Source organism: Nannobrachium achirus (assembly GCF_963921795.1).
Source record: "Nannobrachium achirus genome assembly, chromosome: 8".
Taxonomy (NCBI): domain Eukaryota; kingdom Metazoa; phylum Chordata; class Actinopteri; order Myctophiformes; family Myctophidae; genus Nannobrachium; species Nannobrachium achirus.
The window spans coordinates 56,950,540-56,963,466 of record NC_137817.1 but is presented as its reverse complement, the minus strand read 5'-3'; the positions used below and the strand labels follow the sequence as shown (position 1 = coordinate 56,963,466).

The 12,927-nt window shown below is 42.0% G+C and overlaps 1 protein-coding gene across 4 annotated transcripts in view; it reads right to left on the bottom strand.

Moving 5' to 3' along the window:
* Positions 1–1,974: 1,974 nt before the first annotated feature.
* atg16l2 (ATG16 autophagy related 16-like 2) overlaps positions 1,975–12,927 on the bottom strand; it is a 46,072-nt gene continuing 35,119 nt past the window's right edge. For all 4 annotated transcript variants that reach the window (XM_080731261.1, XM_080731264.1, XM_080731263.1 and 1 more), the window contains exons 17-18: positions 9,233–9,334; positions 1,975–2,814 (exon numbers count right to left, since the gene is read on the bottom strand). In XM_080731261.1, coding sequence (XP_080587387.1) covers positions 2,721–2,814; positions 9,233–9,334 — 196 coding nt within the window. In that variant the 3' untranslated portion in view covers positions 1,975–2,720. The remainder of the gene's footprint in view (positions 2,815–9,232; positions 9,335–12,927) is intronic.

Sequence of the window (12,927 nt, the reverse complement as noted above, 5' to 3'; positions counted from 1 at the left end):
TGTAGTGAATATGTAGTCACAACACTACATATTCACTACTCATGACACACCAGTAGAGTTTTGTAGTGAAACAGTAGTGTTTCCAGTAGTAATCGGAGTAGTGAAGGCATTTAAATAGTGATTATGTAGAGATTTTACTACTTGTTTATGTGTAGTGAATATGTAGTCACAACACTACATATTCACTACTCATCATGACACACCAGTAGAGTTTTGTAGTGAAACAGTAGTGTTTCCAGTAGTAATCAAGCGGAGTATAGTGAAAAAGCTGTTAAAACACTACTGCTTTAAGGGGGCACGGTGGCGCAGTCAATAGTGCTGTCGCCTCACAGTTAGAAGGTCCTGGGTTCGATTCCCGCTGGGGGACACTGTGGGTTTGTGTAGAAATTAAAAGTAATTCAGTAGTGATAAAACACTACATAAACACTACACAAACAGGAGTGACCGAATGATAATCGTGTAGAGTTTCAAAAGGGTTTGTGTAGAAATTAAAAGTAATTCAGTTGTGATAAAACAGTACATAAACACTACATAAACACTACACATACAAGGATGTATTAATTCTATTGGGATTGTGAAGTGATACAGAAGTGAATGTGTAAGCATTGTGTAGTAATTCAATAATAAATGTGAAATAATTGAGTAGTGATTGGGTAGTACTTTCCCAAAAGCCAATAGTGATACTGAAGTAATTAAGTAGCAGTCGTGCAGTGATTTGAATAGTCATTAAGTAGTGATTATCAGTAGTGTTTCAGTGGGTGAAACCAGCCAATACTCTACTCATTACTACTGGGAATCACTACTTAAATCACTACACATTGCAATAGTAATCAAGTAGTGAAATGGTAGTGTTTGTGTAGACATTTAGTAGTAGTGATGAGTAGTGATTCAGTAGTGTTTTTTGATGAGGGAAAGCATTAAATAATTCTAGGCCTAAATGGGTTAAGGTAGTTTTGCTGACAGAGCAGAGAGAACAATCATATCTTTATACCAGTGGTCCGGGGACCACCAGTGGTCCTTGGGGGGGTTCCAGGTGGTCCCCAGCTAAATGATGGAGAGTTGGTAACCAAATGATTTTGGTAAACTTGTGGCTTTTCCTCTAGCGCCACCCTTTGGCCAAAAGGCATTTTGTAGCTTTATTTTAACTGTAGTTTATAGTTTAATTTGTCGGATGGATGGATTAGGTAGGTTAGATATCGTAGATAGATAGGCAAACCAGTTGATTAATACAATCTTCTCTCTATTTTGAGATATTGATATTATACAAGTGCCGTATGCCGTTTCAACTTATTTTCTGTGATGTGTACCGTTAACATTCTGCAACACCTTGAGTGACATAATCTATGCTCCAGTATATAAATAAGTGATTGATTGATATTGACAGTTTTTCTTCCAGTGAAGGTTTACGGACGAAACACCCAAAGGCTCCATGGACAAACACATGAGACCCAATATACGCACGCATGCAAGCACGCACGCACACACAGATCCATCTCAGAATTTTTTCTTGAAACTTTGATATATTTCTTGAAACTTTCATATTTCCGAGATACATTGCACATTCAGTGAATTATTCCAAACCTTTTTTTGTTAAATTTTTGAATTTGTATGTCATACAGCTCATGAATATCAAAAGTCCATATTTCAAAATAATACAACATTACACGAGACCACCCAAAACAGGGATTTATAATAGAGAAATGTCAACCTTCTGAAGTCAGAGTTGCTTGAAGTCTGTTGGGAAGTTTCCGAAGTCAGTTATGATTTGGGGTGCTATGGCATCTGCATTTTTTTAGATGGATCTGTATACATAGTACAAATACACACAACATGTGCAAAAAAAGACGAGACAATTAAAATACAATGAACATTTATTGCGTGTTAAGCACTTCTGTTAGCTCAGTTATCATCCGGTGCTTAAAATCATTTTCAAACATCCTCCTCCACTTTAAAAGTGCACTTCATAGCATTACTAATACATTTCGAGGCACGGCGAAACTGCTTGTTAGGAGCTTCCTTTACACCAGGGTGGGCAATAATTATAAATATATGTATTTTACAAACAATGTATTTATAAAGGAGAGTGCAGTGAGACAGCAGAGAGGAGGGATATAGTATATTGTCGTTGTCGGGTGGAAACCTTGTATGTCCAAAACCGTTAGTTTTTATCATTTAAAAAAATTAACTAAACTAGAGAAAACAGCCGATATACAAGCACTCAACGCCTCGCAACGCGAGGCTTTTGTGCTTGTAGATCTGCTGTTTTCACTACTTTTGTATGACAGCCTTGTCTGATGAAGCAGGGCTTTACTTTGCGAAAAAACAAAAAAATTAAACTTGGAGATACAAGGTTTCTGCCCGACAGTGACAATATGCGAGACATGTAGGAGTTCGATTCAAACTGAGCTTGACTCATAGGGCAATATGCCTCCCTCCATATTTTATTGTATTTTATTTTTTGGAAATGAATGCCCTACGTCGTCATACAAGAGTGTCGCAAAAGTTGAGAAAATCGTCCAACTAGCCCCATGGCCCGCATTATTTTGTTTTGCCAACCAAGGTAGTTTCTTGTCGAGTCATGTTAATCTATTAATCTGACTGAATGTTGGTGTATAAGAGTTGCTATTTGTCGTTGTCTGTGTGTACAAACAGGGTCAATATGTAGTGTAGTGTACTGGGTTTTCAAAGTGACAAGTGGTGCTCCGCTGAGATGGGCCGGGTCAGAGGTCACTCCACAGAACAGCCCGCCTGCTCTTGTCTACGCTGACGACAAACTCTCCTGAGAGCGACCAAGAGAGAGAACTAATAGACGAACTGAGAGAGAGAGAGAGAGAGAGAGAGAGAGAGAGAGAGAGAAAGAAAGAGAGAGAGAAACAGGCAGACAAAGAGAGAACATGTTTATTGACCTTGAACTGAAAGAAAAAAACATACAATAATGCATTTGTATCTACAGTATATGATTACTTAACACTGCATCACACAGAGTGGTGTATAGAGAGAGTGGCGTCACTCCCGTTCACTTCATGGGGCCAGGTCTTCTACGCACACATCTATTGGCGTATAGTGACAAACCGTGAACCGGAGGTTTACAGAATGCATTGAAGTCTATGAGGTGTAAAGTGACAGTGAACCACGTGACCAGCACTGTTTCTGACCCTGCAGTGGCATAACTCTCTGATTAGACGACTCTGGCATCACATATTCACCAAATCATTGATGCATTGTTCTTATACTAACAGGCCATTCATTTAATTTCATTCAAGTTCAAAACACCAGAAAACTCTGTGTCCATAACTCACTAACCAAATATCTATCTATTACAGCTGCATGATGTGATGTTGGTAGTCACCAGGCCTGGAAATATTAATTTGCTGTATGAAGCTTTCATTGTGACAACACTATGAACTAATTGCGACTGTAGGTCGCAGGTCGCAGTTAACTATGAAAACCGTCACATCTTGTCCGTATCTTGTCTGTAACGCCTCAATATCTATAGCTGCTGACCTGTCGTTGTGACATCATGTCGTTGCGACATCACATTGTGACATCACATTCTGTCCTTGTCCCTTGTATGCCCATTGTGTGCCCATATATGGAGATCCCTGATGTCATCAACACTAAGCACATAGCTTGGAATGCCCATATATGGACATATTGTGTGAGTCTCATGTGGTCTATAACATAAGACATCTATGATGTCAGACGTCAGTCATATCCATATTTGAGAAAATATTTTGTCCACATTTTGTCCAACTTAAACAACCAACCGCAACTCGAATCACACTTGCAAATGAATTCTGTGCAAATTCCGTCCTGCGCTTTTCGCCCTTAGGCGTCTTACTGGTACAGCAGATTGTGCACCAGCTGTCCATGTTTTGTGTGTGTGTGTGTGTGTGTGTGTGTGTGTGTGTGTGTGTATGTGTGTGTGTGTGTGTTTTCTTTTTTTATCATGTCCTTTCTAAATCTGTCCTTGCTCTGAGCTTCTGCGCTCCCATTGAACATAAAGAAGGTTTTCAGGTGACGAGAATGGAAGAGGCGGCGTGTGGCTTTGTTGTCACTACACTGTATGTGTTACTTTGTTGCTCCAGGCAACATTGTGGCTTGTAATGAAAGATGTGACAGCCAGTGACAATACAGCATGAGGTGCAAGGTCGTTGTTGCCAATACTAGTGCCAATGCTGTATATTAATAGCCTGGCGGAGCCCGACGTTATTATCTGTGTTCATTCCTTCCACAGTATAACGTCTGGCCTTCGGCCTATTGGCAGCTTGAAAAGTGGGCGGGAGTACTTGCCTTGACAGACAGACTCCTCTAACCAATCAGCGTAGCATAACATCTCTCAGCCAGTCGGAAGAACGTCAAACAAACACGTCTTTTCGGCCGATAAACTCCACTAGCGCATCTCCCGTGTTCCTTTTTAATTGTTGTAATTGATTCCAACTCTGAAATAACTGCACTTATTGCTTGTTTTATGGTTAGAGCGTTAACTGTTACAGTTGTTGCATCGCGAGGGCAGCCATTGTTGTTTTGAAAATGCTGCAGGCTGCAGCATGTATCTACGTCACCGTCTACACATGGACCAATCAGGGAAATCTTTTCACTTGTTGTCAGGAAAGACAGCTACGTTTGTTGTGCGGAAGCAGTCACTGATTGGCTCCGATCAGAAAATAATCATAATACTCGCTGCCAATACCTGGAAGTCCAGACGTTATACTGTGGAAGGAATGAGTGAGTGAACGCAGTATGACGTCGGGCCCCGCCAGGCTAGTATATTAAGTGAGTGTGTGTATATGTTACAGTACGTTTGGGTAACTCAGTACGTTCATTGTAAGAGCGCTTGTTTTGTCGTTCACCACACACCAATCACCACCAGATGGCGACGACAGCCATTCACTAGTGAAGGCGCTGACGTCACTCGTTTGCGACTCTCTTTCTTTATTTACTAGCCTAGCTCAGCAGTGTTTAGCCATTAGCTTACTATGAGCTAGGGAGCGCTCCATTGTAGTCACTTGGACAGGGCGTTTATCGTGGGCTTGCCCAGGCCTTACGGCCTGGGCATAAATATAACGATTGCATTCACCACGGCTTCGTAACTCGCGCGGCGCTCCGCCGGCCGCGCGGCCCTGGCCCGCTCTTCGCGGCCACTCGCGCCTGCGGCGCTCGGGGGCGAAGAGCAGGACCAAGGTCCGCTGGCCTTCGCGCCGCTTGCAATGTCGTGGACAATCGAGCGGCTCCGCCTGGAGGACGTTGTTGTGGCGACCGCTTGTTCCGCCCCGTGCCGCACGACGAGTGCTCCGTTTCTCGACCGTACTGTTTCTCTATCAAACCGTGACATATATATATCAGGGGTATCATTAGCCGGTAAATACTGGCCATTGACAGATACACAAAAAAAGAAAAAAGGCTGATAAATAAAATTAGAACCGGTGTTGGACAGCTGCCTTGCTCCACAATATTATAATTATCAGTACAATTAGGCTATGGTTATTAAATAAAGTAACACAAAATTACAGTATCTAAAGTTTATATCTAATCATTGACTGCTGAATCAGCAGTCACAGGTGTGTGCCAGTCACAGGTGTGTGCCAGTCACAGCCAGGTGTGTGCCAGTCACAGGCGTGTGCTAGTCACAGCCAGGTGTGTGCCTAGCACCTGAGCATGAATTTGGGACCTATTGCTATCCTCCAGGATGACAACGCTCGCCCCCACAGAGCCAGGATCATCAGAGAGTACCTCCAGAATTTGGGAGTGGAGAGGATGGAATGGCCTGCCCTGAGTCCAGACTTCAACCCAATTGAACACTTGTGGGATCAGCTTGGGCGAGCTGAACGTGCTAGAGTGACCAATAGAACCACGTTGCCTGACTTGCGACAAATCCTGGTTGAGGAATGCTTGCCAATGTGGTATGGATCTTCCACACACTACCTAGGTCCCTGACACTGAGTGTAAAATTAATAGTGTATACATGGCCAATATGTGTTGTTTTCTCTTGTCCTGATTACTGTGGGAGAGAGCAATCTTCAATGTTCCAAGCAACAAAGGTGAATACAAACAGAACAGTATTACAGGCCATTTTGAGATTTTTTTGGTCGTCGGCGGCGCTACCCACACGCTTGGCTGTGTTGCTCATTCCACAAATGCCTGATGCTTACAACCTCGTTGTAAAGGTGACTAATCAACGATAAGAAATTACATAAAATACAATACCAATTGGTATTATTAACACATGGGCTGCTAAGGTTTATAACATTTATAGCTGTTGCTGCTGCCACCATTGACTTACGCTTTGTTTTGACGTGCCTCGCAAGCAGTGGTGAAAGTGGTTTGAAATTCTTGCCGGAACTGTCATAAATTGGCCGCGCGGCGAAGCTGCGCGGCCGAAAAAAAATTGGGGGGCTCTAATCCCCCAAAACCCCTGAAATGCATAGAAAACTGCATTTTGGGAGGCCCACCTGCTGCCCTTCTATAATAAGCCTCTTCATATTGTTCATTGTTCCATACAGAAGGGTAAGCATATATATATATTATTATTATATTTATTATATTATTACCCATATTATTATTATTAATATTATTATAACCAGTTATCTAAAGTAACTAAGTAGGCTACATTTACTAAAGTACTGTATTTAAGTACAGGTTTTAAGTATAGCCTAGCCTACTTTACTGGAGTATTTCCAATACTTTTAATTCTACTCCACTACATCTCCCATTCCCAGATGCAGAATTGAATCATTTTGGTCTATTCTGCATTTATGGCCGCATGCAGGCACAGACACGAGTCCTCCTAGAGATGGGATTTATGGCTCTTTGAAGTGAGCCGGATCTCTGGGATCCGTTCCTTTCAAAGAGCCGTTCAAAAGACGTAGGCCTACATTTTGATACTTCTACTCAAGTACATTAACATTCCAAACTTCTACTTGATTGCAGTATTGATATTTCTACTTAAGTAAAGAAATGGAGTACTTTTCCCACCACTGTTCATTAGAAAGGAACGGCTCCCTACTGTGAACCGAATCATATCGTTCATTCAAAGAGCCGTTCAAAAGACTCGATTCGTTCGCGAACGTCCCACCTCTATCCGCTCCGTGTCAAACAAACACTGAAACGCAAACAGACTGGATCACACTGACCTACACAAACCCACGGGAATAATTTAGATGCACTTTATCAGAAAATATAACTGGTAACACTTGTGTACTGTATGTTAATCTGACTTTAGTATAGGCTATTGTTTTCTTCCTGGACGTGCGTTTGTGGCAGGTTATTTAACATGGGATTTTGACAGCTGGCTTCTCCTCTTCTTAACGGAACTCCGTTCCGGCCCCAAATGTTTTAACGGAACGGGGGTTCCGGCCGTTCCGGCTCACTTTCACCACTGCTCGCAAGCTTCGTGCGTGTGCACGTGCGTGTCCAGAGAAGATTGAGGAGGATAATCCATTTGTTTACAAACGCTCGCGAAACTAAAATCCAAAAATCGCGGTAAAATCGCGGTAAAGTGTCGCCGTGAAAACAATCAGCTCTCTGCTTCCATGGGGCTGTTTTCATGTCATTCTGAGATAAAGCCGTTCTTATGTTTCAAAGTAGAATGTAAAGCATGATAAGTCCTTCCGTGATGTCTTCCCCAGAGGGGCTGCCTTCACTGACTGGGTGACGTAATGGACTCAGGTCATGCAAAGGGCAGCTGCAGTCTCAAAAAGTTAACTGTTTGTTGCCTCGTCTGTGGACGATATAACTTCCTGTGGCAGGGGGACACCTAGTGGCCATAACTCGTCCCTGAACGAGTTTGGCTCCCCAGGTGTTAAAGGGGAGGTATAATGGACCCAAGTCAAGTTTCCTATTTTTTGTAGACGGTTTATAAGTACATTCATATACCGGTACACCACACATTGGGCAACTGAAATGAAACACGAAACAGAGCTGAATTATGTTAAAACTGCATACATCTGATAGACAGATTGCTTTACAAGAAACTATAAACTGCCTACAGCTGTACCGTAAATGAAATGAGGTTCCAATGAAATCATTAATGACAAACCAAACCACTTCAATGTAGCGCCAACTTTTAAATTAGACTACTAATGTATTTATGTATGTATTGCCAGCAGGTATCTGTTATGAACCACTTCAATGGTCACTGATGAAACACAGTAACTCGCAGGGGTCTTCAACAGGGGGTCCGCGACCCCCAGGGGGTCCGCGGAGGTACTGCAGGGGGTCCGCGAAATTATTGCTAAAAAAAAAAAAAAAGTTTTTTTTTTTTTTTTTTTTTTACATTTTTCACATTTATGTTAAAAAATAAATCATGATTCTATCCATTTTGAATAGCTTGAATACATGATTACTATGCAATTGACAGATTGTTGATATTATTGACATTGGTTCTCAGTTAAGTAGTATGTTTAGAAATGGTAGTGGTACGGCCCACCCTGCTCGCTGTAACTTGTACATGTTTAAAATAAGAAATATGTCGTAGCCCCGACCCCCCCCCCCCCACCCTACGAGGTGGTAGGGGGTCCCTGCTCCATCTCCCCATCAGTTTGGGGGTCCCCGGCCTGAAAACGTTGAAGACCCCTGAGTAGAGGGCAACCCAATATGATTTTACTTTACATTACTCAATATCACACATTTGTATTCATACATGTCGTATAACACAATATGTGTATACTATTTATTACTAATCACAGTAATTACACAAATGAATGTCTTTTCTAACCTTTTATTACTGTGTTTCTGAGATTTGCACTCAAATCAAATAATACTAGGGCATGTCTGATTCATCAAATTATTTGGATGTAGGGATGGGATGATATGAAAATGCCATATCATGACCAAAGAAATAACGATTTACGATATTATCGCGATAATCAAAATATCCCCAAAATCCATTATCCTGGGGTGGAACATTTGCCAAAAGAATGGCAGATCTACAAGCTCACAGCGTGTCGCAACAGATCGGCTATTTTTTGGCAAAGAGATTTGGAAGAGAGTGAAAAAAAAAAAAGACAAGTATGTATATTATAAGTACCTTTTACCAATTATAGAGGGTTTAAATGGTACCGTATATGCAGCTCAGCAAATAAAAGGTGAATTGTCCCAGTGCATGACGGAGGACAATTGCACTATACGAATATCCTGAGTGTTTTTTTTTTTTATCGCGATAAACGATAATATCGCTTATATCGTCCCATCCCTAATTGGATGACTGGATGATTGACAGGTGGATCATTACCTGTGTTTGTCCGGGAGGCGGGCCTCCAGGTTGCCACTCTTGACGTTCCAAATATAGACAGCTCCGTCAGCAGAACCAGCCGCCACGTAGCTCCCATCAGGACTGGAGAATAAGGAATATTATTATGATATCATAAATCATTTTTATATTCTAAAATTGTTAATACATTACATGTAATTTTCATCAAACCACGTGATCTAGATTTCCATGTTTCAGTGGAACTAATTTACATCAAAAGATGTTTAAAACCCATTTAGAACGGGTACATATTATTGTGTATCATTATTTTATGCTTTAACTATTGAAAAATAGTAGATATACAAGCTCACAGCGCCGCGCCTGAAGCTTGTAGATCTGCTATTTTTGAAAAATCGTGAAAATTAGAATTTTGACCCGATTCTATTAGTGTCTTTTGAATCCTTCTAAGATTTTTTGAAAAACCTATGTTTCTATGTCAGCATTCTGGCCGGCCATCGTCAAAGAAAAGGTCCTTTTCACTTAAATGGAGCTCAGTTAGTCTGGTCTTGAGAGACTACTATGTCAGTGGTTCTCAAACCTTTTCATGTGAAGGACCCCCAAAATAATATTTATTTGGCCACGGACCCCCATCTCAAAATATTTAGTTCCAGGGACCACCCAGAAGCAAAATTTGCACACATTTTCACGACTTTTTCAAAAATAGCAGATCTACAAGCTCACAGCGCTGTGAGCTTGTATATCTGCTATGTTTCACTGGTTAAAGCATTCAATAATTCTAGGCCTAAATGGGTTAATTTATAAGATATGCCACCCCACGCATCACCACTAGGTTTGAAATGGTATGGGTCTCCCAAGTGAGCGCCGCCTGATGCCACATCTCGCGAACGCCCTTTTGTCCCATGTATCAGTGGCATTTGCACACTGTTAGTACAGTGTTGATTTCGTCAACTAAAACTATGACGAAAAATGTTTGTCGACTGCGTTTTTTCACTGACGAAAACTAAATGGATGCTAAATAAAAACTAAGCTGTGATGACTAAAACTAAGACTAAATAAATTGTCAATTTCGTCAAAAAATAAAAACTAGACTAAAACGTTAGGGAGGGACTAGTGGAGAAGATAGTCATTTTATGTTGGGTTGCTCTCAGGTGTTGTGTGCTGAAAATAGCAGATCTACAAGCTCACAACACGTCCCGCTGCGACGCATTGTGAGCTTGTAGATCTGCTATTTTCAGCACACAACCAAGTGTAAAATCTGTCATTATGCCATCAAGGCCTGCCAAAATACATTTCAGTTGACTAAATCAGCTGTAGATTTAGGTGCCGGCTACACGGAGCTGGATATTTCTGAAGCTAGACATTTTTTTTGTGCTGTTGGGGCTTGCAGCCACACAAAGCTGGATATTTTGGCCGTGAAACTGGATATTTTTTAAACCGGATAAATAAGTGAAGACATTGAAAATATCCGATTCACTGGATCCGTGTAGACATGGAACCCGGATATCTCTGAAGACTTTACTGTGTGTGTGCTTGTCCCCCTAGTGGAGGTCTGGGGAATCAGATTATTTTAGACCTAGATATCTTTGTTGTGTGGACCTAGATATTTTTCTATGTGGATATCTGAAAAACCAGGATATATGAAAAATCCAGCTCCGTGTAGCCATGGCCTTAGTCAACTTTTCAGGTGACTAAATTATCACTAAAACTAAATGACATTTTATTCAAAAGACTATGACTAAAACTAAATCAGAATTTGCTGTCAAAAACAACACTGCTAAGTGCTCTGAACTGTGCACAGAGAATATCGCCGTACTTCCATTTGAACCACACAGTGCGAATGTCTCTCTGTAGTGTCAACTACAGAGAGACACTGTCAACTGTCAGAGTGGATAATGAGCCGTTCAGCTGCAATGTCAACCAGCTGTCAACAGGCAGGCTACGAGAACAGAATTAACTACCGTACATCTCCAAAATATTGGATGGTGTACTGTGAGGTTTGACCAAACGAACACAAATTGTGATCGTCAAAAGTGATCGACTCAAAACTTCCTTTCATACGGGAATAAAACACAGTTTACATGTGTTGCCGTGTGTGTGTGTGTGTGTGTGTGTGCGTGTGTGCGTGCGTGCGTGCGTGCGTGCGTGCGTGTGTTGAGTTGAATGAGTGCTTAATATTTCCATTTCACTTTACAGAGCCAGCACAGGTTCTATTGCTACGACAACATAAAACCAAGTATAATGCTGCCTCTGTTACAGAGGCAGCATTATATATATTACTAAACGGTCCACCAGGGAAATCACCTGGGCTCTGTGAGATTTCTCCCGTGGACCATTTTAGTATCCGGGTGATTCAGAGGCAAAAGTAAATGAGATGTTATTGGATTGTTTGGGATTACAGCACTGCAGAAATACACTTGTGGAATACTTTAATCAACTTGGACATGGAGATCCATAAAACAACCAACAGCGAAGGGGAGACGTTGGACATCATCGCAGTGGGAACGGGAAAACGGCATCTCTGCTTGTAAGCTCCACACTTGGCCTGTGCTATAGCATATAGGGGTCTCCAGATGATTAACTTCATGTGCAACATTGTTTTCTCACTCAACAGTAAATAAACCAACATAAAGTTTAATTGTATAGCACATTTCTAAAGTAAAAATTGAAGGACTTTTTAATACCTCTAATTGTCAAATACTTGAGGCAGAAATTGTGAAAATAGCCAATCTACATGCTCACCACAACTCGCAACGATAGAACTGTGTTATACAAAATGTCATGCCTCAGTTCTTAGTGCTCGTCAGGGTGGGGGGGGGTCTGCCTAAAAAGCCTGAGAACCACTACCCTAGGGGACATGGGGAGAACATGCAAACTCCACACAGAAAGGCCCTTTTGCCAACCCCACCTAGGGTATGGTCACTGATGTCGCGGAGGAGAGAACCCGCCCCCCAGCGCCCACAGCGTCCCCAGCGGGAATCAAACCCAGGACCTTCTGGCTGTGAGGCAACAGCACTACCGTGCCCTAATTGACTCATTATAGAACACAGCACACTCATTCTGTTCTCTCCCTCTCAGACACAAGGCAATAATGGTCCTTCTGTTGTCATAGAAACAGCTAAAATATAAGTCAATGTGACACAGCTGGTAATTATCTCTGAACGACCAACTGTCTTACACTGTCTTTCCTACTGTGCTCTCCTACAATGTCTCCCTCTAAGTTTTCCTACTGTCTGTCTCTCCTACAATGTCTCCCCCTCAGCTTTCCTACTGTCTGTCTCTCCTACAACAGGGGTCTTCAACAGGGGGTCCGGACCCCTAGGGGGTCCTCAGAGTTACTACAGGGGGTCCTCCAAATCTTTGTGTGATTTTTTGTATATCAAGCACTTGAACCCTAAAGTCTCTACAAGCTCACAACGCCTTGTGCTGCGAGGCGTTGTGAGCTTGTAGATCGGCTATTTTTGGCAAAGAGGTTTGGTGTAGGGGGGGAAAAGAGCAGACTAAGACATTAGATATTAAGTATTGACGGTTCAAGTGGGAATCGGGAAATACACTGATGATCGTGCTGTCAAACTATATGGAATCTATGAAAAGGTTGTGGGGGTCCCTGCTTCATCTCTCTCTAAACTAAGGGGTCCCCGGCCTGAAAACGTTGAAGACCCCTGTCCTACAATGTCTCCCTCTCAGCTTTCCTACTGTCTGTCTCTCCTACACTGTCT